We start from the raw sequence: 23113 nt of genomic DNA on the forward strand, positions 1-23113 counted from the left end.
CAGAATGTTTTCTGTATTTGAAGGTAGTGGGGGAAGAAGGAAAACAGCTTTTGGTTTGTAGTGCAAAGCTAACCAGCTAGTGAAGAATTCTACACCTATTTGACACCATCCACCCTCAGTAAAATGTGTGTGAAGGCGGCTGGCATAAGGACAGAATCAAGTGTGTGTGAATTTAACTGCCTCTGGACACAGTGGAGGGTCTTTGAGACTGATCTAGCAGCAAACCTGGCTTGTACAAAAAGCCTCTCCTTTCGTCCTTGTGGAGAGCTGAACTGTAGTTTGCTTCCCTTGAAAGATGCAGGATTTGCTCCTCCCTTGCTTATTTCTCTTTACTGATGCTGACACTCACTGGACCAGGGTTTCTTCTTTTTCAGAAGAGATTGCACAATTACTTCTTTGTTTATGGAGCTGGACATAAAGAGCAGGGGGAGGAATGCCAGTGAGTGGCAGAGCTAGATAAGTGGAAATAAATAAAGGGAACGATACCCCCTCCTTTGGTAGTAGCACACCTTAAATTTGACTCAAGCAACTTAATTCTTGGTTTTACTGGGGTTAGTAATGCCATTCAGTAAAACAGAATAGAGAACTTCCCTGTCTTAGAAATAATCCTGCTTAAGGGTTAAAGAGTGGGTTGAAAGAAAATAGTCTTCTAAAACTCGATCCTTAACAGCATAAATTACTTAGTCTTGTTCTTCCATATCCCCACCAACAGTTGTACTGGCCCACCAGGGTGAATGGACAGAGGTGGGAAGGAGTGGCCGTGCACAGGAGTGGACTAAGCTAACGTGGTGACCAGGGGACAGGGCTGGAACTGCTGTCTCTTACTAATTTGGAAAGAAAAATCTCCTTTCCTGTTAAGTGTAGAAGTCGGTCTGCTGTTTTAAAGGATGGCCCAACTTGCAGTTCAGGTTAAGAACTGGGGTTTTATTTGTGCACTGGCCCATGAGGGACCAGCACTCAATATGAAAGACTGAAAAAGAGGTTGCATCCTCCTATTCCTCTTACCTGGAGCCCCGCCCAAAGGGGAGGGTTTGGGCACGGGAGTCTCGTTGGAAGTGTAGCAGAGCTGGATTTCCAAGGGTTTCTGGGTGGCTCATTGGGACTGCCATTGCTGAGAGGATCCTCTTGGCTTGGAAGCTTTGATTTGGGTAGGTCAGACTCTGGAACTGCTATAGTTCTCTCAGCCTTGGCTTTGGATGACAATAATTTTTCATGGACACAAGAAGGCAGCAACAATGAAGAAACTGTGATGCACCGAGGTGGACTCTTACAAATGTGGTGGAGAGAGCTGGTGTATTCCTTTTGATTCCCCAGCTGAGCTGTGTCAGAACAGTCCTGAAATGACAGCACTTGTGAGGCAGAGGCCATCCTTAGACGCCTTAAAGTTGGAGAAGTGGAAATTCTGGCCCGAGCATGGCGGTTGAAGTGGAAAGGCGCATGGTGGGTCCCAGTGCCCTCCTCTGTAGGAAGCCTCAGAAGTGAAGACTCCGTGTAACCTCCTCTGAGAATGTAGTCCCCTGGAGGCAAGGTGGTGTCTGTACAAACTGGTACTGTCTGCATTTCAGAGGAACCGAAGACATCTTCTGGGATGCTGCTTTCAGACAAAGAAGCATTTTCATTATGGAGATCAGCTTCCCTGTCCAGGGGCTCCACATTGGTTTCTTTGACCAGGTCTGAAGAATTGTCAAACCTTGGTTGTTGCATTCTTAATTTGCAGCATGAAGATTTATATCTATGCATACCTAGGAAACATGATCAGAAACAGTTCTTACAAACTTGCCTTATGAATTTTGCAAATGGGAAAATGTGCAAATAGAAAAAAATATCCAAACAGAACAAGACAGATATGTGCACTAGTAGAGAAACAATTATCTTTGCATTGAATCCTGCTTAAATGCAGGTTTCAACAGGTTAGGGACCCAATTTTGGCAAACTATTTAAACAGCTGCTAAGTTTGACTGTGCCAGCAGTGTCAGTACAACTAATTAGATGGTAAAGAGTAACTGTGTTTAGAAACTCTGCTTATCTGATTTCTGCTTGCCACTTCCCCATCGATAAATGAGATTGTAGCACTGCTGTAGGTGGGATAAAAATGAAGTCACTTGCTCTCAGGACTTGTTGCAAAATTCTTTGTGTAAAAATACTAATTTCTTGCTGAATTCTTAAGCAAATACAAATTTAACACTTAGGTAAGGTATGTCTCATCATTCTTGCTTTTTCAGCCTAAATGTACTCTGTAGTAAACATGATGTATATGTTGTAACCAAATAATGAAAAAAATATTTATATTAGTAACTTCTCTGTTGGTTAATCAGTAAATAGTCTGAAGTTTTTTGATTCCTGAAGCTTTGTTTTAATGTATTTTGATGTTTAGTCTCTCTAAAACTGGACTGACATTTGAAGTGGTAATGAAGATTATGAATTCAACCTCTTTAATTCAGATTCTTTCCTTTAATAGGAATTTAAATCTGTTCATGATTTCTATCTTATTTGGGGAACTGTAATTTATTAGAATTGGTTTATTCAAACCTATGTTGACTTCTTTCTTGAATTATTAAATATCACACATTGAATATATTTTTAAAAATTAATTATATAGTTCCATCAGATTGATTTACAAAGTGATTAGAAATGATTTATCAAGTTTGCCAGTTCAAAGTATAGCTTCTTCCAAAACCTTCAGAAGATAATTCAGATTCTTGCAGAGAGAAAAGCATATCTTATTGATAGAAATGGCTTCTTTCAAAACTGTAGAGAATAGCCATGAATATACAGCCACATCCATTAATTTCTCTTTAAGGGGTAAGAACAAATTAACACATATGCTTACTAAAATCTTATTTAATATATTGCAGAATGATAAAGAGAAATTACCTCTATTTTCCCCTTTTGAATGAGGATATTGCATACCATTGCTCTGAGATTTGCTATTATTGCTTTTTAATATTTCAAGAGTTTTATTTTTGTCATATACCTGACTTGTAGTCATGTCTCATTGATTGTTTTTTTGGTCAGGCATTCTCATTGGTTTTTTAAAAATTATTTTTATTATTTTTTTGTAATCCTCTCTTCTCCAAGCAGAATTTTCTAACTTGGCATGCAGGTTCCAGATATTCATGTGAATAGTGATCTGTTCAAGAAGTGGAAAAGTTTAGAGATATCTTTTCATAGAAGTCTTATATTAAAAACAGGACTGTTTTTTGCTTTTCAGTTTAGCAAGCTTTTTTCCAAAGAAGTAAAAATTGACATATTTCTTTTTGGATATTTCTATGTTACTTTCATGAGTAAAACCTCTCAGAAGCAAAGTATTTCTAAAGAAAATACACTGTTTAAAAAAGCGCAGAAATACACCACACAGATGCAGAAAAATTATATGATCAAACTTACCAAGATAGCAAATTGAATTTGCCACATCCTTTTAAATCAAATTTTCAACAAGTCCTTGATTAACTGATGCTAGTCTTAACAGTAGCATTTTCTCTCTTACAGCTTCCTTGCTGAACGCCGGTGTAGGGAACAAGCTTTTTCTTGTAGCTTTGTTTCTAGGGGATTTGTTTATCAGGTCAGACGGAAGTGGCTTCAGGATCAATGCCCCTTAACAAAAGGTAATGTGATCCCTACATTGGAGTAAATTTCATGCCTTTTATATTTGTGGACTTTCCACATTGAGAAAATTTGGGAAGACAGATCTCATACAAGCATATAATAATTTGCAAGACCAGATTAAATGCTTCCACTCCTCCAACAATGTTTTTTTTTCCCCCTCTCTTGTCTTGATTCATTCAGCTGGATGTAACTACGCATTGTTCATCTCTTAGGGAAGTGTAATAGTGGTAAACACCTTGTTTATATTATTTATGTTTAGTTTTGAATTTTAACAGGTGTGCTAAGTAGTTAAGTAATTTTGAACACAGATTTTAGTACCAGAATATTTGAGAATTCATCCAAACATTGACAATTTATTTTTCTGTTGTGTTGTAGAACTGATTGGAAAATACCAGAACTGATTAAGGTGTTCTTTGGTTGGAGGAGTTGAAAGTGAAACCTGGGGAAAGACGGTTCATTTGATAGATAACTTGTGAGGAAGCACTAACGTCTACAAATGTTCAACTCTGTTGTGTAGTTAAGACACATTTTCAGAGGGCTAAATGAACTTGAAAATGCTTGCTTGCAAATGCAGACAACCTTTGCAGTACCATGCTTTCATTTACTGTAAAGGATTTTTTGCCAAAATTCATCCACAAACCAAATCAAGATACTCCTAAACTGGTGTAAGTGCCTTTGATTTTGGGTAGCATTGGATGTGACTGTGGATTGAGGGAAGATTATTCTGAGAGAAAGGAGTGAGAAAACAAACTCAAAGACTTCATTTGCAAAACCATGGCAGTGTTACATCATTTTTTTAATATTTACCCAGTTTGGTTTCTGGGAAAAAGCAATGTGCTCACTCGGTCTGATAATTGATAGTGCTTGCTGTATGCGCAAGCAAAAAACCTGTTTGCTTCAAGAAGCACTTTTAGGACTGTAAGACTTTTTGTTCTCTTTCTCTCTCTCTTTTTTTTGCGGGGGGGCAGAGAAGAAGAGGGTGTTTGGGGTATCTTTTTTGTTATTGTGGTTTGGTTTTTGTTTTGTTTTGACTCCTTATGCTTCTCTCAAGGTGATATTAGTTTCAGGACCAGATGAAATGGAACAGGCCTTGTTACCTGATGGAAAATGTGAACGTCTGCAGATTTTATGGTGTTCAAAGCTGTCCTTTCCTACCCCTCAGGACAGACCTGGGCACACTGAGGTGGTGAGGATCTCCAACAAGAAGTACATTGTCAGGGGAAAGGGGTCAGACAGTCAGCAAGAAAAGCCTTACCCATCCCAAAAGAGCAAAAAATCTACCTCTTAGCTGGGGAGAGTAAGCAAATGAAAATATGATCTATAGAAGAAAAACAAAATGAGCCAAAAATACTCCCTATTAATTGCTATTAATAGAAAATCTTTCTAAAATGCTGTGAATTTTCCCATGGAAAGACAATTGCCTTTGAAAGGATTTAGGAACATTTGCTCAGCTGATGATACAGGATGGAGTAAAGCCCACAAATTTACAGTGGAAAATGTACCTCATTTTCAAGAAAAAGAAAAGCTAAAAATTAAAGATTGGAACTGATATAGAAATAGCCCTTCCTGGACTGCAGGGCACTGTGTTTTTCCTTTGTAAATTGATTTTAATTGTTTAAACTATGAGCATTTGGAAAGCATGTAATTAAGGAAAAAAAATAAGCTTCTATTTTAAAAGAAATAGTCTGTGCTTGCATAGTATAAACCAAGCTCCCTGAACGCAAAACCAATTACAACCTAGATAGGATATAATTAAAAAAAAATATGCCAGTCCATGGAGTAATGAAAGATGCTATTCACAATTCACTTACATATTACTTTAAAGGCAGCTTGATTGCGGGGAAGTAGAATAAACTGATAGAATTGGACTAATGTAGAGTCAAACAACACTTCATGGTGTCTGTGTAATTATTGTCTAAGCAGTGTAGCTTCAAAGCAGAAGGGATTAGGCTTTTGAAAGGTTATCCTCAACAGAGAGTTACAAACAAACAACAAATCCAAGGGAAATCAAATACAAAGGCTAACATTCACCACTAAACACCAGGAAATGCCACAGTTCAGTCTGGCTGTGTCATTGTGCTGCTGCTTTTTCCTGTGCATTATCTCACAGGCTGATTACATGGATGCCTGAAGTCCCTCAGACAGAATCTATCAGACATAATGACCTCAAACAGATATAAACCTATGTGTATGTTCAGTATTTCTCACCAGTATGTCTGTAGCCCATGAGAGATTTGTGGTTATCAGATGGATATAAGAATGCATTCAAATGATGACTGAGAGGACTCTGGTAAAACAAAAAACATATCTCTATTATCTCAAGAGCCACAAAGAACTCTGTAAGGGTAATCTCAGATCTGGAATAGAGACTGAATGCTCCTGCAGAGAAGAATGAAAAAATATGTCTGGACACTGCAATTTAACACATTGCTTTTCCTAGAAATATGAAATCCAAGTTGAATGTGATATGGAACTATGAAGTCCTGCTTCAAGTGGAGATCAGTGGTTGAGATCTCAGAGCTGGCCTCCAGCTGGGACACTTGTGAGATTTACAGGTAATGTTCACCTGTGACACAGTCTCTCAGGCCTTGCAGCCATTATTGACACCTCCTGCTATGCTGGTCTGTTGCTGTTTCATTCAATTTTGGCAGGCTGCACAAGCCCCCTAAGCTGAATCTCTCATCTTTCCTGTTTCTCTGAGAAGCCCTCCCGTAACCTGAGCTACAAGACTCAGGTAACTATAGCAGCAACATTTTGAGTGTGTGTGCGCGCCTATGTATGGAAGAAAAAAAACAGAAGAGAAAGTTCTAGAAAAGGACAGCTCTCTGGGAGACCAAAAGATCATCTCAGGGATACGAAAGGGACAAATGAAAATTAGATCAGTTAACTTCCTGGATAAATGTCTTCTTCTTATGGATTTACAGGTCAAGGGACAGGTACACCTCATTTCTAAAATGAGTTTTGGATCCAGACACAAAGTTCTGCTTTACTTGCAGCCTTATGCTGTTTCCTGACTGAAGAATGAAGCAGAACAGCTGCTGTGTTTTAATCCACAGTTGTTGTGTCCCAGTATGTTATGTGATTTCTAGCTCTGCTTTCTATCTATACAATCTAAATTCTTTTTGGAGCCTAGAAACTGTCCATAGCACCATCCCAGTTGTGCTGTTTCCCTCTCTTGTTCTAGTCAAATCAGAGTGGATGGGATTTTCAGGGACTTGCCTGAGATTCATGGGGTGTTATAAGCCCTGGCATGGGGAAGGGGCTTCTAAGAAGTAGTGGTGTCAGTCACAAGCTTTCTGCTCTCCTCAGCCTTGTCCTTCATAGCTAGGTCTGAATGAAAGATGCTTGAGGAGCAGAGAGAACTCACGTGTATGCAACAGCACCTGGGAGGGGTAGGGGGAGGTAGCTGAGATGTTTTGTAGGGCAGCTGTAGTGAAAAGACAGGGGAGATAACACACTAGGATAGACTGGAACTGAGAGAAACAGGAAGTCAGAGTAACAGTAGCTGTGGTAAGCACCCATGTTCTGAAGCATGTGCCTGCAGGAAAATCCACCCTTCAGCCATGTACTCATTCGCTCCTTTTTTCTGAAGTTTCTTACTGTCACAGTATCTTTGATGGAGCAAAGGCTGGGCAGACGTAGCAGCAGGCTTACGGGGCTGTGTAAAGAAACACTTTTCCTCTGATATGATGATTCTGTGTAAGCTGAAAGAGACTGGACAGCTTCATCCAGTACCCTGTGACTTCTCACAAAACACCTTGTCAAACTTAATATGTTGTTTACCCTCAGTTTCTGCATATGGTTACATTTTGTAACTGGTTTCAGTACAAACTAACAGGAATAAACAGCTGAATGAAACCTTCTGAAGCAGTGTAGAGGTACCTTACTGAAATCTGGATGAAAATTTTCATTGGCACAATTTTTTCTGCCTTCCAGCTGCTGAAAGTACGAAGTGCTAGAATAAAGTGTTTGCCTGCCTGTGAGATATTCTGTGTGCTCAGAATAAAAAGTTGGATGAGAAAATAACCAATGTTTCATGTGAGGACAGGTGCTTGGTTCCATGGTGAACTTGTAAAGCATGTTTGAAGTAATTTCAGGAATTTGGAGCTGGGTCAGTGTGCCCTACATCCCTTCTTGTCATCCTTTTCTACTGCCACCTAGGATTCTACACTTTCCTAGAAGACTGATTTTAATCCAAATTACTTGGTTTGCCAGCTCTATTTCCAGCTTCCTCCTATCAGATAGTCAGATTTAGTGTGAGTGGGTCACAGTTACTCTCACTAGAGAGAATTGTGGAGGTCTGGTTGATGCAAGCCAGTATAAAAATACAGGCAAGGGCTGGGAGCCCTTGAGAGATGGGATGGTGCAGATGAGATATTTGCTTTGTCATGGATGGAGGCAGTGTGAGGAGGAGTATCAGAGCCAGAGGTGCCATCCTTCATTGCTGCAAATCCTCCCCACAGCATTTGGCAATAAGATGATCTCCAACAGCTTTACTCTTGCTCCTGGACAGAATATAGAATGCTCCTTCTCATAAGACATAGGACATAACCAGATACTTTTTTCAACACATCAGGAGTTAGGGGGGCTGGGGGCAAGTAAGTTGCCTGGGAGGATAGGGGAATTTGGCACACTACTCAGCAGAGGATGTACCAGGCTCAAGGGGACTCTTTATACCTTGGTTTATCTTGGTAAGCCAGAGGAAAATACATTAAAGCTTTAAATTAAATTCATTAAAGCTTTAGAGAGAAAAACAGGGTCTGGATAACCAGATGTTTGGACTGGGTAAACAGGGTAACCCCTGGCAGGCAGTAATTAGCTGTTGTAGGACAGGGACAGACAGGCTGATCACAATAGAAATAAATAATATGCTGATCTTTTCTGTTTTTCTGTGTCCCACCCTTCTATGACTGCCTGTTTGTTCCCTAGAGATATCAAACCTTGACCACAGCAGTTAGAAATGTGGTTTAAACAGCTGTCATTTTGCATCCTGCTGGCTCTTTACCTCCCTTTCATCTTCTGTCCCAGATGCAGGACTCTTTTCATGAATGATGTACTTGAGTAACCCCTCTGTTTGAAATATTGACTGTCCTTCCTGAACAAGTTCATTCTCAGTGTTTTGTAAGACAAGAAACCAACTGCTGTCCCAATAGTAGTCAAATATATTGTCAAACATTTTTGTTTGTTGAAGTTTTTTTTTTATTTTTAAACACTGGCAGCTGAGCAGCCATTGTCCAATATGGTGTGGGTGAATCTACACAGGCACAATGGGTTGCTCTGTGACCATACATTTTCTCTTGTGTTTTCTTTTTCACTGCCAAGTAAAACAATATAGAGCTATTTCAGCCACAAACCCTAAATAAAGGATTAAGAATTTAACAAGGAAATACTTATAACTCTTGTGAGAAAAAGCAGCTGAACATCATTCCTGTAATTAGGTGAGTGACTTGTAGAATAATATTATGGTCTGAATAGGCAGGGACCTTAAAGATAATCTAGTTCCAACCTCCTGCCATGGGCAGGGACACCTTCCACTAGACCAGGTTGCTAAGGGTCCCATCCAGCCTGGTTTTGAACTCTCCCAAGAATGGGGCATGGACAGCTTCTCTGGGCAACCTATTCCAGTACCTCACCACTCTCACATTAAAGAATTTCTTCTTAATATCCAGTCTAACCCAACTGTCTTTCAATTTTAAATCATTCCCCCTTGTCCTCTGGACTTGTAGCCTTCTGGGTTTACAGACAGAAGTAGGATAAAAATACTAGTCTACTAAAAGTTTTACTGATGGCTATCATCAAACAAGTCTGATTCAAAGACCTCCATGGCCATGGTAGCATGGCAACTTTGAAAATCCTCAAGAAGTTTATAATTTGCTTGGCACCATACTAAGCAGTTAAGTTGATAGCAACATTTTACTGATTCCAACAGGTTTGAGGGTAAAACTATGTGGTGTCCTGAAAAAATGTTGGGATTTGGGTGGTGCCCAAAGTTTTGGCATCAAATCTGAGCCTTAATTCAGTGCTTTCCTACCTCCTTCAGTTTATGGACATTTAAATTTTGGCCCATGAAGGAATAAAACCTTCTGAAAACTTTGCATATACAGTTAATTATGAAACAGATATGCTTTCTTAAAAATGTGCTCTTTAAGAATCTGGTTTTGTGGACACCTGGGAAATAGTTCACAGGACTTTGAGAGATTTGTAAACCAGAAGCTGGAAGTTCAAAGCTACAGGTTTAAAATATAAAGAATGTTGTTCAGTGAGCCATCACAGTAGGGACAACATTATCTAGTAATGATGAATAGAGAGCAGACTTTTTGTAATTGTGAAAAAGGCATATTGTGTGTGTGGCTCTACGCAGATATTTACTATATGTAATATGCTAGGTAGAAAAGTTATGCAATATTAACATTTTAAATAATATAGTAAATGTAGTTTTTAACATTGAATCTAAGTAAGAATTGTGTGTAAGGTATTGTCCTTAGCTCAAGAGCAAAGAGAAGATAACCCAGAGGTTTCTACACAGAGAGAACAATTACAACAAGCCAGACTAAAAACCCCTCTTGGATGTTTCAGAGGGAAAGATGCATATCTCCTTGAAACCACCCTGACCACTCCAGACCATGCATATCTCCTTGAAACCACCCTGACCACTCCAGACCATGAATATCTCCTTGAATCTACCCTGGTCAAGCGAGACCATTGTATATCTCCTTGAATCCACAAAGCCGCCTGGTTAAGCCAGACTCCAGGACGCCAGGGGTTTTGCAAAAGGCTCTTGGCAAACGGGCTTTTCTTAGATAAAGTATGCATAATCATTAAAGTTTGTCCTCAAAAATAGAGATGCTTCTCTCTAACGGGGCCCTTCTTTTCTCGCAGCTTTTGTCTGAGAGGAGAGGGGACGGTAGACCTGGGCTACCTTTCTTTGCTCTTATTGCCTCATTATTTGTCCTGTCTCTGAAAACTTTTTAAACTTTTATTATTGTATTAATTTTTTTGTAACCAATTTTTATTCTTTATTAAATTTTCATAAATTTCAAAAAGCGAGTTATTGGCATTTATCACAATTTGGTAGCAGAGTACGGTTAAAATACCCCACTGTGGGTGCTGTGAGAGGATTAGAGACCAGGAAGACGCGTCCCGCCTGCATTAGGCGGCCTCGGCTCTGGTCCTCGCAGAGTACCCCAGAAAGGGGTAAGATCCAAGGACAAAAGGAGGCAATAAGGCAAAGAGAAGGGAAAGAATTCCCTAAAAACCGCGGTAACCAGCTCCTAACATCAAAGTGTACACGAAGAATAAAGACCCAAGGACAACGGAGTGGTAAGAATTGCTGGGATTGGGGGGGGCAGCGTTTGGCGCGGAACGGGGGCTGAAAGTGTGTGTGCCTGAGAGGCGGGCTGGGGTAACACCCGGACCTTCCAAGCGAGAGCGGAGTCCCCTACGCTGCGGTTCCGTTGTCCCGCGAGGGAGGCGGCCAGTCCGAGGACGAAAGTGAATGGTAAAAAGGAATGAAAGAACCCCCCGGGAAGAAGTGTGTGAAAAGGGGACCCTAAAAGCTTTTGCTGGGTTGAAGAAATATTCCAAGAACACCCAGAATTTAGCTGGGTTGAGGAAAATTCTGAGAGCATCCAGGGTTGATAACCAGCTGGATTGGAGGAAGCAATTCCGAGACATCCAGGGTTATGTTAAATTCTGCAGAATCTATGAAATAAACCCAAGAGCACCTGGGGTTGGGAAGGGAGAACCCCCAACACTGCCAGATTGAGGGTTTATGAAGGGCATTTTCTGGCCAGGTACTCTTAAAGAGTGTAAAAGTGTGTGGAAAGTAAAAGGTACCTTGTAGTTGTGATTGTTTTGTTGTGCGTGAGATTAAGTGAAAAATAGAGTGGAGTGAATGTGGACGAATGAAAGTATAGAAAGTGTAGATTTTTATTTTATTTTAAGCTTTATTATAGTTCCTCAGAGAAGGTAAATTGTATTAAGAAATAGTGTGGGAGAAAGGAGAAAAGTAGTTTTTGTGGGGGAAAAGGGAAGGTAAACAGAGACAGGGATGGGTAGAAAAGAGAAAATTTTGAAAAAAAAAGGGATAGAAGTCCAGTGGGGAGAGACCATCGACAGAGATACCACCCTAAGATCGTCCCTTGGGAGTTGCATTGCCGGCTCCGGTGTTGGTGCCTGTCTCAGTCCCTGTGCTTGCCCCAGGTTCTGGCTTGTCGCTTGTTTCTGCCCCAGTTTCTGTCCCAGGCACGAGTCCGCTGTTCGCAGCGGCAGCCCAGCCGGTTTCCCCCTGCCCCCCCTCGCTGTTCGCAGCGGTGGCTCAGTCGGGACCGGCACCCCCCCGGTCCCTCCGCCCGCCGCTTCGGGACCGGCTGCCGCTTCTCTGCAGCGACGGTACCCGGCCCCCACCCCGGTCCCTCTCGCTATTTTCCCGCAATGGCTTTTTCAACCTCATTCCCGGTATTTGTTTGTTAGTTTGTTTTAGCAGCGCTGAGCGTTGCCGCGGCGAGTACAGTCGCCATGAGCCACGTGGGGGGGGTGACCGCGTGGTGGCTTAGCCGACCCTGGAAAAGCCCCCCCAGCTGCAGCAGCGGCGGCAGGTCCCCCTCCCCTCCCCAGCCGCGGTGGTGAGTCCCCCTCCGCTTGCAGAGCGGGGGTGGGGGTGGCTGGTTCCTTCACCCTTCCTCCCAGCGGCGGCGGCGGGTACCCCCTCACCCCCCTCCCGTTCGCGGCGGCGGCGGCGGGGCAGCGGGCTCCCCCTCCCCCCTTCCCCCCTTCCTGGCGGCGGTTCCTCCGCTGTCGGCGTGTGGCGGGTTGGTCCGGTCCCTAGCTGCCTCAGTAGCGATTCCAGCTCCAGTGGTGCTGGGCGACTGCCGGAGGCAGCTGGAGCCGCCAGCATGGGCCATGCAGGAGAGCGCGGCCACATGGAGGAGACCGGAAATTGCTTCCCCTTCGGGAATTCCGGTGGCAGACCCCACCCATGCCCCGTCCTTGGAGGACCAAAAAATCAGTGGTCAGTCCTCCAGAGCTCCCCACTTCCTGTTGGGGAAGCCGTTCCCTTGGAAACCGCAGTCAATGCAGATCTTCTCAGGAAGAAAGGGAGTGGGCAGAGAGGGACGGTGGCCGAGCGCTTCTCCTGCCGGGAGTAGGAGGACGAGCGAGGCTCTCGTCCCCGGTGGCGGCGGCGGAGAAGGGCGGCCGCCGCATTCCTGCACAGCCGTGCCATGGCAGAGGGGCTGCCCGGTGGAGGCGGCGGCGCCGAGCCGCGCGTGGGACACGCTGCTCCCTGCCCGCCCCTCCTCCAGCTCGCTTATCAGCGCCCACCGCAGCTGCCCTTTTCCTTATGACCGAGTGACTCGGGTCATAGAAGTTTTAAAGATTTTTTTAGTGTTTCTCATGCGCTGGCCTTCAGTTTCTCTCAAATCGGTAGCCTGTAAACTCAGACAGCGTGCACACGTGTTCTGGGATGTTTTAGGAAAGACTTGTGGTTTTTTTTGAGAGGAAAGGAGACAGTGTCTGAAGCTGTGTTTTTTAAATGACTGCTGCTTGATGTGCTAACATTTTTCAAGCGTTTTTCACTTGGTGAGAGAGAGCTTGGCCATGTGAAGTCAGTGTTTAGTGCTTTTTAAGTGTCTCTTCTACAGTTGATGAATGGATGTGGAAGGAGGAGGAGTGAAGAAAGGGAAGTATTAGTGTTCACTGGATTATTTGCTTAGTCTATGTTATAAAATGAGATGTGTAGAAAATATTTTGGAAGATGCAGACAGGAGGAATACTTCCACCACAGACAGGAGGATCGGGATTGTTTCGGACAGAAAACCCCTGTGTTTTTGCCTTAGCCTGTGATTTATATAAAGAGGAGGGGGAATTACCTCATACATTGCCAAGCCAAATACCCTGTTTGATTCACCCAAATACTGGACATGCTGGTTGGTGTAAATGTAAGTGTTTGAGCTGTGGGAAAAATTGGTACTGTAGTTCACACAAACGACGCTCTCGTTGCATGAAGTGTAGAGTGTCACCTGAGCCCCCTATCCAAGCAGAACTTGAAGCTACTGAAATAATAACTTGGTTGTGTGGTTGGGAGTTATTAGTGCCTGTTGAATGGGAGATAGCTGAGGAAGAGTGGGAGACCACGGTCAAGAAGTGTCAAAAACGATTTGCCTGGAAATTAGCTAAGAGAAAGTGACAATAGAGGAGAGGGCAAGACCAGATTGGCCTCTGTAATCGCCACCGAGAAGATCACATACACCTGCTGTGGGCTGCAACCCCATAGGCATGGGAGGTGGGAGTATAAGCCATACTGGACCTCTGCTGGTTCTGTCACTCATTTTCTGGCTCTTCCCTTTTGGGATGCCGACCAGGCCATGCTACAGGTGTTACCAAAAACTGTATATGGAAAGACACCGAGGCTCCTTCTTTATTTCTCACACTCATATCAACAGTCACTGTTATAACCCTTCCAAATTGGGAAACTGCATACACAATGGGAAAAAGTACTGGATGGCGGAAAATGTGAGGGGAAGTGAATGTGCAAAAGGGGAGAAATGGATGTGTTTCACCCACATTACTGGGAGTAAAACAAAGGATTTGGTAAAGGAGGAATTGATAAGCAAAAAAGCTAGGCCTGCACCACCACCAAAGCCTGTACCAATCTCGCTGGATGGTTTGTATAAGAAATTGGAACAACAACTAGAGAAAGAAATAGATATTTCACGGATGGGTAAAAATCTGTTTGTGGAATTGGGAGAAAGAATAAGTAAGGAACTCAACGTAACCAATTGTTGGGTCTGTGGAGGGGCTTTGATGTCAGAAGAATGGCCATGGAAAGGCAGCAGCTTAGGCCCAATCGAGCTCCTTAAGTGGAACCAAACAAGTATAAAGGGAGAAAATCGGCCAGGGGGATGGATTTTAAGTTCAGTAGTCATAGGGGAGGAATGTCTTTGGCGTGAAGGAAAAAAAGTTCCTCCGTGAAGTAGGAAAAACTCCCTGTAAAAGATACAAGGTTAGTAATGGAACCTCTGTATGGTGGATCCCAGAAGAACCTACCATGTACTGGACCCAGAAAAAAGAAAAAAACGGAAATTGTGAATATAATAATAAAATCAGGCTTTTTCAATGTAATGATACAGGAAAGAATCCTTATGTTGGCATCCCAGAGATTTCTAAATTTTGGGAGAATATGGATGAGCAAAAATTGGACTATTGGAAAGCTCCAGACGGTTTGTTCTGGATATGTGGGAAAAGGGCGTATCCAAAACTCCCTCCCAAGTGGAAAGGGAGCTGTACTCTGGGTGTCATACAACCAGGATTTTTTCTTTTGCCCGGACCTGAAGGGGATCACTTAGGGATACCAGTTTATGAGGATCTAAAAAGAAGCAAGAGAGATGTAATTGGAGGATTCCAAAAATGGGGAGAGGATGAGTGGCCCCCTGCAAGCATACTGGAAACATACGGACCAGCCACCTGGGCACAGGACGGGAGTTGGGGATATCGAACTCCCATTTATATGTTAAATCGTATCATAAGGCTTCAAGCAGTCGTAGAGATAATAACAAACAAAACTGGTAGGGCAATGGAATTAATATCCAGGCAACAAACTCAAATCAGAGCCGCTGTGTACCAAAACAGGTTAGCACTGGATTACCTATTAGCTGAAGAAGGGGGTGTTTGTGGAAAGTTCAATACATCAGATTGTTGTTTAAAAATAGATGATAATGGAGAAGCTGTCCTGGATATAGTCAATGATATCAGAAAAATTGCCCATGTACCAGTCCAGAAGTGGGAATCCATGCTAAGTACCAGCTGGTGGGATAATGTGCTAGGAATAGAATGGTGGAAGAAACTAGGTTTTTTCCTCTTATGTGCTACAGCTGGTTTAATATTCATCCCTTGTTTGATCCCTTGTTTTATCAGATTAATTACTAGTGTAGTTCAAGGTATGCAATTAGTAACCTTGGATTAAAAGATGGATACAACAAAAACGGTACAAAAGATTATAGTATTAAGGAAACACAACAGAGTAGAAGACCCCCTCCAGGAAGCTAGACTGATTTATGAAGAAAATGAACATAGAAGAGATGCAAGAGAGCAGTAAATATCCGCTCGAGCCAATTTTATTATAAAAAGAAAGAGGAGGGATTGTGAAAAAGGCATATTGTGTGTGTGGCTCTACGCAGATATTTACTATATGTAATATGCTAGGTAGAAAAGTTATGCAATATTAACATTTTAAATAATATAGTAAATGTAGTTTTTAACATTGAATCTAAGTAAGAATTGTGTGTAAGGTATTGTCCTTAGCTCAAGAGCAAAGAGAAGATAACCCAGAGGTTTCTACACAGAGAGAACAATTACAACAAGCCAGACTAAAAACCCCTCTTGGATGTTTCAGAGGGAAAGATGCATATCTCCTTGAAACCACCCTGACCACTCCAGACCATGCATATCTCCTTGAAACCACCCTGACCACTCCAGACCATGAATATCTCCTTGAATCTACCCTGGTCAAGCGAGACCATTGTATATCTCCTTGAATCCACAAAGCCGCCTGGTTAAGCCAGACTCCAGGACGCCAGGGGTTTTGCAAAAGGCTCTTGGCAAACGGGCTTTTCTTAGATAAAGTATGCATAATCATTAAAGTTTGTCCTCAAAAATAGAGATGCTTCTCTCTAACGGGGCCCTTCTTTTCTCGCAGCTTTTGTCTGAGAGGAGAGGGGACGGTAGACCTGGGCTACCTTTCTTTGCTCTTATTGCCTCATTATTTGTCCTGTCTCTGAAAACTTTTTAAACTTTTATTATTGTATTAATTTTTTTGTAACCAATTTTTATTCTTTATTAAATTTTCATAAATTTCAAAAAGCGAGTTATTGGCATTTATCACATAATGGTGGCATCTATAATATGTACTAATTAACTATTTTCTTTTAACATCATTCTTCAAGGTCAAATGTTTGCTGCAGATGAGTTTGCTATCTCTTATCTTGGCCTGTGTGTGTGTGCTGCTGTACAGTGATTGCTCCACGAGGAAAGCTAATGTCTGTGGAGCTCCCAGAGGACAGATTTCTTGTAAGCATTGATTTTGTACATTATTCAAGTGCAAAGACCAATCCTGACATTGTATATGATTTATTCAGTGGGTGGGAAAGTTGTCTGCAGCAGGTAGATTTATTCCAAATTCTATGAAGCTATAGCACAGTAGGAATTTTTCATTGTTTGGATGTACATGAAAAGCATTTGCCATGTTTGATTAGTAGCCCAAGAATAGGATAAAAATCTCTGGTTTCTCAAGAAATCCCATTCTTCATGGAGTAACTGTAAAATTTGCTGCTTGCTGGCAAGGACCAATTTGAAACGAAAATAATAATTTTCCTCTCTTTGTAAACCCTTAAACCATTTGTAAAATATTACATAGGTATTTACATATTCACACACACCTTCCTGAAAGCTTTTGTCCTTGCCTATTTTCTGTACAATGTTTTTTTGTTGTTTTTTTTTAAGTATCTGTGAGATATGAGCTATTCATGCTTTTTGCTCAACACAAGGTGGCAGTAAGACATCGTCTGGTGATGTACAACAGCTTGGGTTGCTTGTTTTCTCTCCTGTTTACTTGGCTTTTGGGTAACAAAAGCCCTCCTCATGAATGAACATTGAAAGCAAAAGAGGTTGTAATAACCACGATTTAAAAGCTGCACAGATAAAGCAAATGCTCCAGATAAGATCCCAACTGATTTGTTGCATTATGGTAAGCTGTATTGTATCATACCGTGGACAGTTTCACAAAATGCTACATTGCTCTCTTTTTTCCCTCTGTTGTTATTTTTTTCTTAGAATCTGCACATTAAATAAAGGCTGCTGCTGCAAAGGTGGAAATTTACCTGTTTTTCAAGTTGTAATTTAAAATAATCCAATATTGTTTATGATTCTACATGTTGGAAGGGACGAAGCTTTCTACCTTTGTAGAAAGGTAGTTCTTTCTTAGTTGTCTGGAAAACACTCCAGTATCATTGCATTGAGTAGTAGCTAAAGCATTAAACTCCTTTTCAAAATGAAGCCAGAGGGAGAAACAAAGAGTAATGTGCCAGAGTATTCCACTGGCAATATTAAGAGATTTTTTTTCCTTCCTTTGGTTGGACATAGGTTATATGTTGACAACCCTGAGTGCAGACAAGCAAGCTGCAAGTGTAGCTGCTGTTTCTTTTATTATTGGTAGTCCTATTCCTGCAGGCCCAAACCAGATTCAAAGCATGGCTGGGATACTGGATTTGCTAATATGATTAAAATTCATCCTTGTGGGACAAGTTATGGAATTCTAGGTCCATATTACTCCCAGCTTCCCAGAATACCATGAAGCATTTGTGCATTATGTTTTTAACTACATGTCTGCCTGAAATGGGGTTCTGGCAGCATGACCCCAGCCTCCCAGTGGCCACTTGGTTTATCTGCAGCCTCTGTACACACTGACATATTTGTTGAGAACAAAACAGAAATTATAGATGTTTCAGACAAGCTGATTGAATGGGAACTCTGCCTCCTCGTTTCACAAGTCATGCACGTGCGGTTTATTTTCCAAGAACTGGCTGGCAGAGATCATGTTATTTTGTTTTCCATCAGAATGATTCACTTATAGCTCCTAAAAGCCAGTCCCACTGTTGATGTTGTGAACTCCTGTGCACGTGAATTGCTCACACACAACTTGGAATATGCATCCTTTGGTATCTATCAAAAAATCTATTAGCTTTCTGATCTTATAAAACAATAAATACTCTTATAAACACTAATACAAATACTGTCAAATAGCAACATAGACCTACTTCCTCTCCTGCTTACCCTTTACAGTTTTGCCCTTGAATACTTGCTATCTGAAGATGAATTATGGACTTTGAGACCATACAAATTAATGCAGTTTTCAGGAAGAAAATTCCCAAATACATAATCTTGATTTTATGCTAATGGCTTTCATAATGAAGAATAGCCCCTGCAGAGCACCTTTTAAGTGGTGTTTGCACTGTTCTCAATGTGTGATTTATGTATGACCACAGGGTTTGGTATAATAAAATGATGTACTGTAAAACTTATCTTCTTTGGCCGTGTATGATTACTCGGGATACTAAAACTGAGGGTCATAGGGACTCTTCTGGGAGTCTTTTTAGGATTCAGTTATTGTCCAAGGACTCTTAGCTAAATGTTTTGTGTGAGTTCAATGATTCTGCATCATGAAAATCAGAAAAGTGTTGCAATATTGTTCATATTGTTATTATGTGCTGTGCTGATTATTGGGTGTCTACTTTTTATAGGACTAAATATAACAAATGCTGCAATACTCTGTAGTAATAAATCTTTGCTGCTAAGCAATAACTGTTTGTGGAACATAGGAGCTTCTGCTTCAATATATGCCTGTGGTTTCCTTGAATGGAAGTCCAACAGATCTGATACTGCTCAAAATGTGACTTTTCTAAACATAAAACAGAGATTCCCCTATAAAGGAATCTTCTCTCAAAGTCTCTGGCTACTATCTCTGGTCTTTCTAAGAGGGTTTTAGTATGTGGTAACATTCCTTTGAAGATTTATATTACCTTTATTTTAATCATATGCCACCAACCATGCCATTGATTTAAGTTTGTAAGCCTGAAATAATGTGCATTTTTGACACTGTCATATTATATTGCAATGGCTGAAACTCTAGTAAACAGAGCTATTATAGTGAATGCCCAGGGGAGAGACATGGAAAAAAACAATCAGTAGCCTGCTCCAAGAAAGAAATCTGAGGTCAAACAGTTTTCATGGGAGACAAACTATGTGGCTGGGGTTATCCTGGCTAATTGTGGGTTACAAAATCTCTCTTGAGAATTTATCATGGCCAACTGCTGTATTTCCTTTTCTACATCTGTTTGTGGGTGTGGACAGTGCTCAGAAGTGACCCTTTCCTTGAAGGCTTTTAGTTCAAGGAATGTGGATGAGATGCTGGGACAGACTGTCTGAATGGACTTGCCATGCAGTTCGTAGGCTTGCTGGCCATGTTCACGTGGACAACAGCCAGGTTCTCTGCCCTTAGGCTTCTCCACACCCTGGACAGTTCTCTGGCATGAACCATGCTTTGTATGCACATGGGAAACAACATGATCTCTGCTGAGAAGCAGGACAACTAACTTCAGAGTTAAAGATACTTTGAGGAATTTGAAAGCAAGTAAGGTTGTCTGCATAAACAAGGGCATCCTGTCAGTGAAGTGTTTTTCACTTTCTGCTTCTAATTAATACAAGCAGTCCCATCTTCTTCATACAAATACGTGATTTCCAGTTCTTTTCCCAATCCTGTTAAAACTGGTGTGACAACCACTGGTTTCAGCTGGGTTAGGACTCAAGCATCTGTCATTAAGACTTGCTGTGCAGTTTTAAGGGAAACCAGTCTGAAAAGGTTTGTCTTAAATACTAGCAATTTCTGGGACCATATAGAAATTATACCTCTTTCTTTTCTGAGTATCCAGTTAAATAGCTTACGTGGTACAAAGTCTGGACTAGAGTATGCCTGTTATATTTACTGTGACATTCACTTCTTGCACACAGAGGCAGGACTTCTCTTTCAGAAGGCAGAATTGTGGACAACAAGCTGTTGAATAGTGGGATGATGGTGATTTTTGGGAAATAGTTACTACTCTGATTTATAATTCTGTATTACAAAAAGGATCCAGGTGTTACAAATTCGAGCTTTAGTCAGAGGTTCTCCAGACCTTCATCCAGAGAAAACAAAATTTTTAATTGTATCCTAAATGAAAATTGAAGAGATTGTAATGAGCTTTTCATCTCACAGTAGGTCAATAAGCCAAATATAACCCAAGTGCAGAAAGACACCGATTTAGGAGTAGTGCAGGTTCTGGTATTTAATCAGTCCAGGATTACAGAAGAGACTTTGTAAGTGAATTGTAAAAATTTTGCATGACTGCATGCTTCTCTTATATCATCAGTTGTTCATAAGTTCGTTACTCATCCCTGAAGGCTGGGCTATTTTTTCTGTGGTCTTTATCCTAAGTATTTTGTGAGCAGCAAAGTAAATGAAATAAATTCTTTCTGATTCTATAGCAGACGAATCTTAGATCCGTGCTGAGTGCCATTTGTATCTTGTCATTGAGAGCTAGCTTGACTCTGGGCATAAAGTATGAGAATTAGACTCCTGTTTCTTTGATTTTAAGAATTAACTATTTTAAGGTTAGATTGTGTCTTATCCTATGAAATCTTTGTTTTTATTCCTAAATGCAGGACTGGTCTTGTATGAGTGTGTTGGTAGTACTGTCTAGCAAATACTCAGTTCAGAACCACGGAACAGATTCTCAGAAATTCACAAGTGTGGAATGTGAAATGGTGACACTTCCACCCTCTCTATGCCTTGTTTGGCCCCTAAATAGCTCTAGTTTAGAAATCAGTAATTGCTGTACACAAAAGTGGAGATTCAGATATGCCCAGCCTTTTGATGTGTTGTTTGTCTGAGACAAGTAAGTGAAACTTTGCATTTGATTTCATATAACAATCAAGAGTTTAATGAAAAGTTGGCATTACACAGAGGGCAGAAGAAATTTGGTTTGGGGCCAGGCTAAAGAGGCAATATTTCCTCAGCTTTTCCTGCCTTTGATTTTTTGGAAGTAAATCAACTATATAAGGAGAACAGTTTATCTGTGACAGGGAGAACAATTAATACTAGACAGGACCAAGATCACGACTGATATTTTATATGGGGACCAATATTTTATATGAGATTCCCAAATCTGGGGCTAAAATTTCTAGCAAACAAATCAGTCTATGATCTACTTCATTACATAGCTCATTGCTTGTTCAGGTAAGCATTTTTCTATATTTAGGTCCTTCACCAGATATTGACTGCCATAAATTTGTTTTCTGTCCATGTGCTAGTGGCCCCACAAAATTTTGTTTCTCTTTTTTTACAAGGCAGAAGTCATGAAGTTTGTTCTTTTGTAACACAATGTTGTTAAAGAGTTTTTGCTGACTTTACATGAAGGTCATATCTATAAGTTGGAAGTTGTGGTTTTAAATAAACCAAGAAAACAGAGGGAAAAGGCTAAGGCATCCTAAAAAACCACGCCCGCTCAAACTGGTAGTTTTCCAGGTGCACGTGGATTGTAAATCCATACTAGAAAACAAAGTAGCATGGGTCCTTGTCTCTCCTGCTACTGGTGTTCCAAAACTCTGCCTTTTAAGTCTGGCTCATTTACAGTGATTAAAAAAAAGACATTAAAAAGCTGACCAAAGCAGCAGTTTTAAGTTTTTCAAAGCTTCAAAGATATTTTTATATTATTGAGACTTCTTTAGTGGTTGCACACAGAATTTTGCAGTAATTATTGGTGCTAGAGAGACCACAGAAACACCCTATGAGTCCTTGTGATTGCTCATAATGGGTCACTGCAATAAAACTTGCATGTAGTAGGCTTCATCACACAACACAAATGAGTAGTTTTGTTGACAATTCTCTGGATAATTTGATGTCCTTGTTCAAAAGTTCACGTCTTTCTTGACTGGAAGAAATGTCAAGAGCATTCCCTAGGGAAATTATACTAGTAGACGTTGAGTTAAAAATACTTATTTATGATATTTGATACGTTAAAAATAAACAGAAAGTGTCTCTGTGTCAGATTTAAAGTGCAAGTTTCAAAGTAGTAATGAATGTGATTTCAGGGGTACATAATTCCCAGCTGCCTAGCCCTACATCATTCACTATGCAGAAATGGGATCTTCTGGAGCTGTAACCAGCAATACTCCCCTTACCTTATATTGGTGATGTGAACAGTAAACTGTGGATTCCAGACGCACAGAGGAGACCCACCAAGTTTTACAAAATGTAGCTGCTGTAGTCTCTAGCTTGTACATCTGGATTGACAGGCTAGGAAAAGGGGTTTCTGCTCCCCAGCTTCCCTGTCTTTACCCACCCTTTGGTACTTTGGATATGGTACAGTGGGGACTCCTGCAAATGTAGCCCTCATGGAGTACTGTGGCATGAGAAAGGAGTGACAGCCATTCTCTAGCTTTAGCTTCCAGGCAATGAATCTTGCTCTGCAGCTGCAGGCACAAAGGACTGACTATTGGAAATCTCTTCCCCATACTGTTAGTCATGCATTATGGCAAGATCACCTTTAATTTCTCCTCTGAAGAATTTCAATGTGATTTGCTTACAGTCTCTCTGCAAGAAGATTTTTTCTTAAGACCAGGCTCTTTTTGTAACTTTCTTTTGGATTCAACATCTTAACAATATGTGAAGGACAGAACAGTTAAAAATACATTTAATTCTGATTTTATGTTTTTTATTTGGGTGTGTGAAGCTTCACAACACCAGAACTTGTGATCTAATAGCAGCTGGAATATACTTGCATGTGTCAACTCTGTCACATTGGTCTGTATTTGCAAAAGCTGGTTAGTGCTTGAAGGATGAGGGTAAAATGCTTGTGAGGTCAGAACTTAAGAGAACCTTGTACTAACAGCATATGAATGGTGTATCCACATATAATTT

The 23113-nt window shown here is 41.0% G+C and overlaps 1 protein-coding gene across 6 annotated transcripts in view; it reads right to left on the reverse strand.

The window, feature by feature from the left end:
• PLEKHG7 (pleckstrin homology and RhoGEF domain containing G7) overlaps positions 1-3555 on the reverse strand; it is a 33847-nt gene extending 30292 nt beyond the window's left edge. For 3 of the 6 annotated variants that reach the window (XM_063396344.1, XM_063396345.1, XM_063396346.1), the window contains exons 1-2: positions 3388-3555; positions 1006-1742 (exon numbers count right to left, since the gene is read on the reverse strand). In XM_063396344.1, coding sequence (XP_063252414.1) covers positions 1006-1740 — 735 coding nt within the window. In that variant the 5' untranslated portion in view covers positions 1741-1742; positions 3388-3555. The remainder of the gene's footprint in view (positions 1-1005; positions 1743-3387) is intronic. The other 3 variants (XM_063396342.1, XM_063396341.1, XM_063396343.1) reach the window with 2 other exon arrangements.
• Positions 3556-23113: the final 19558 nt, after the last annotated feature.

This window comes from Prinia subflava, chromosome 4, assembly GCF_021018805.1.
Source record: "Prinia subflava isolate CZ2003 ecotype Zambia chromosome 4, Cam_Psub_1.2, whole genome shotgun sequence".
Taxonomy (NCBI): Eukaryota; Metazoa; Chordata; class Aves; order Passeriformes; family Cisticolidae; genus Prinia; species Prinia subflava.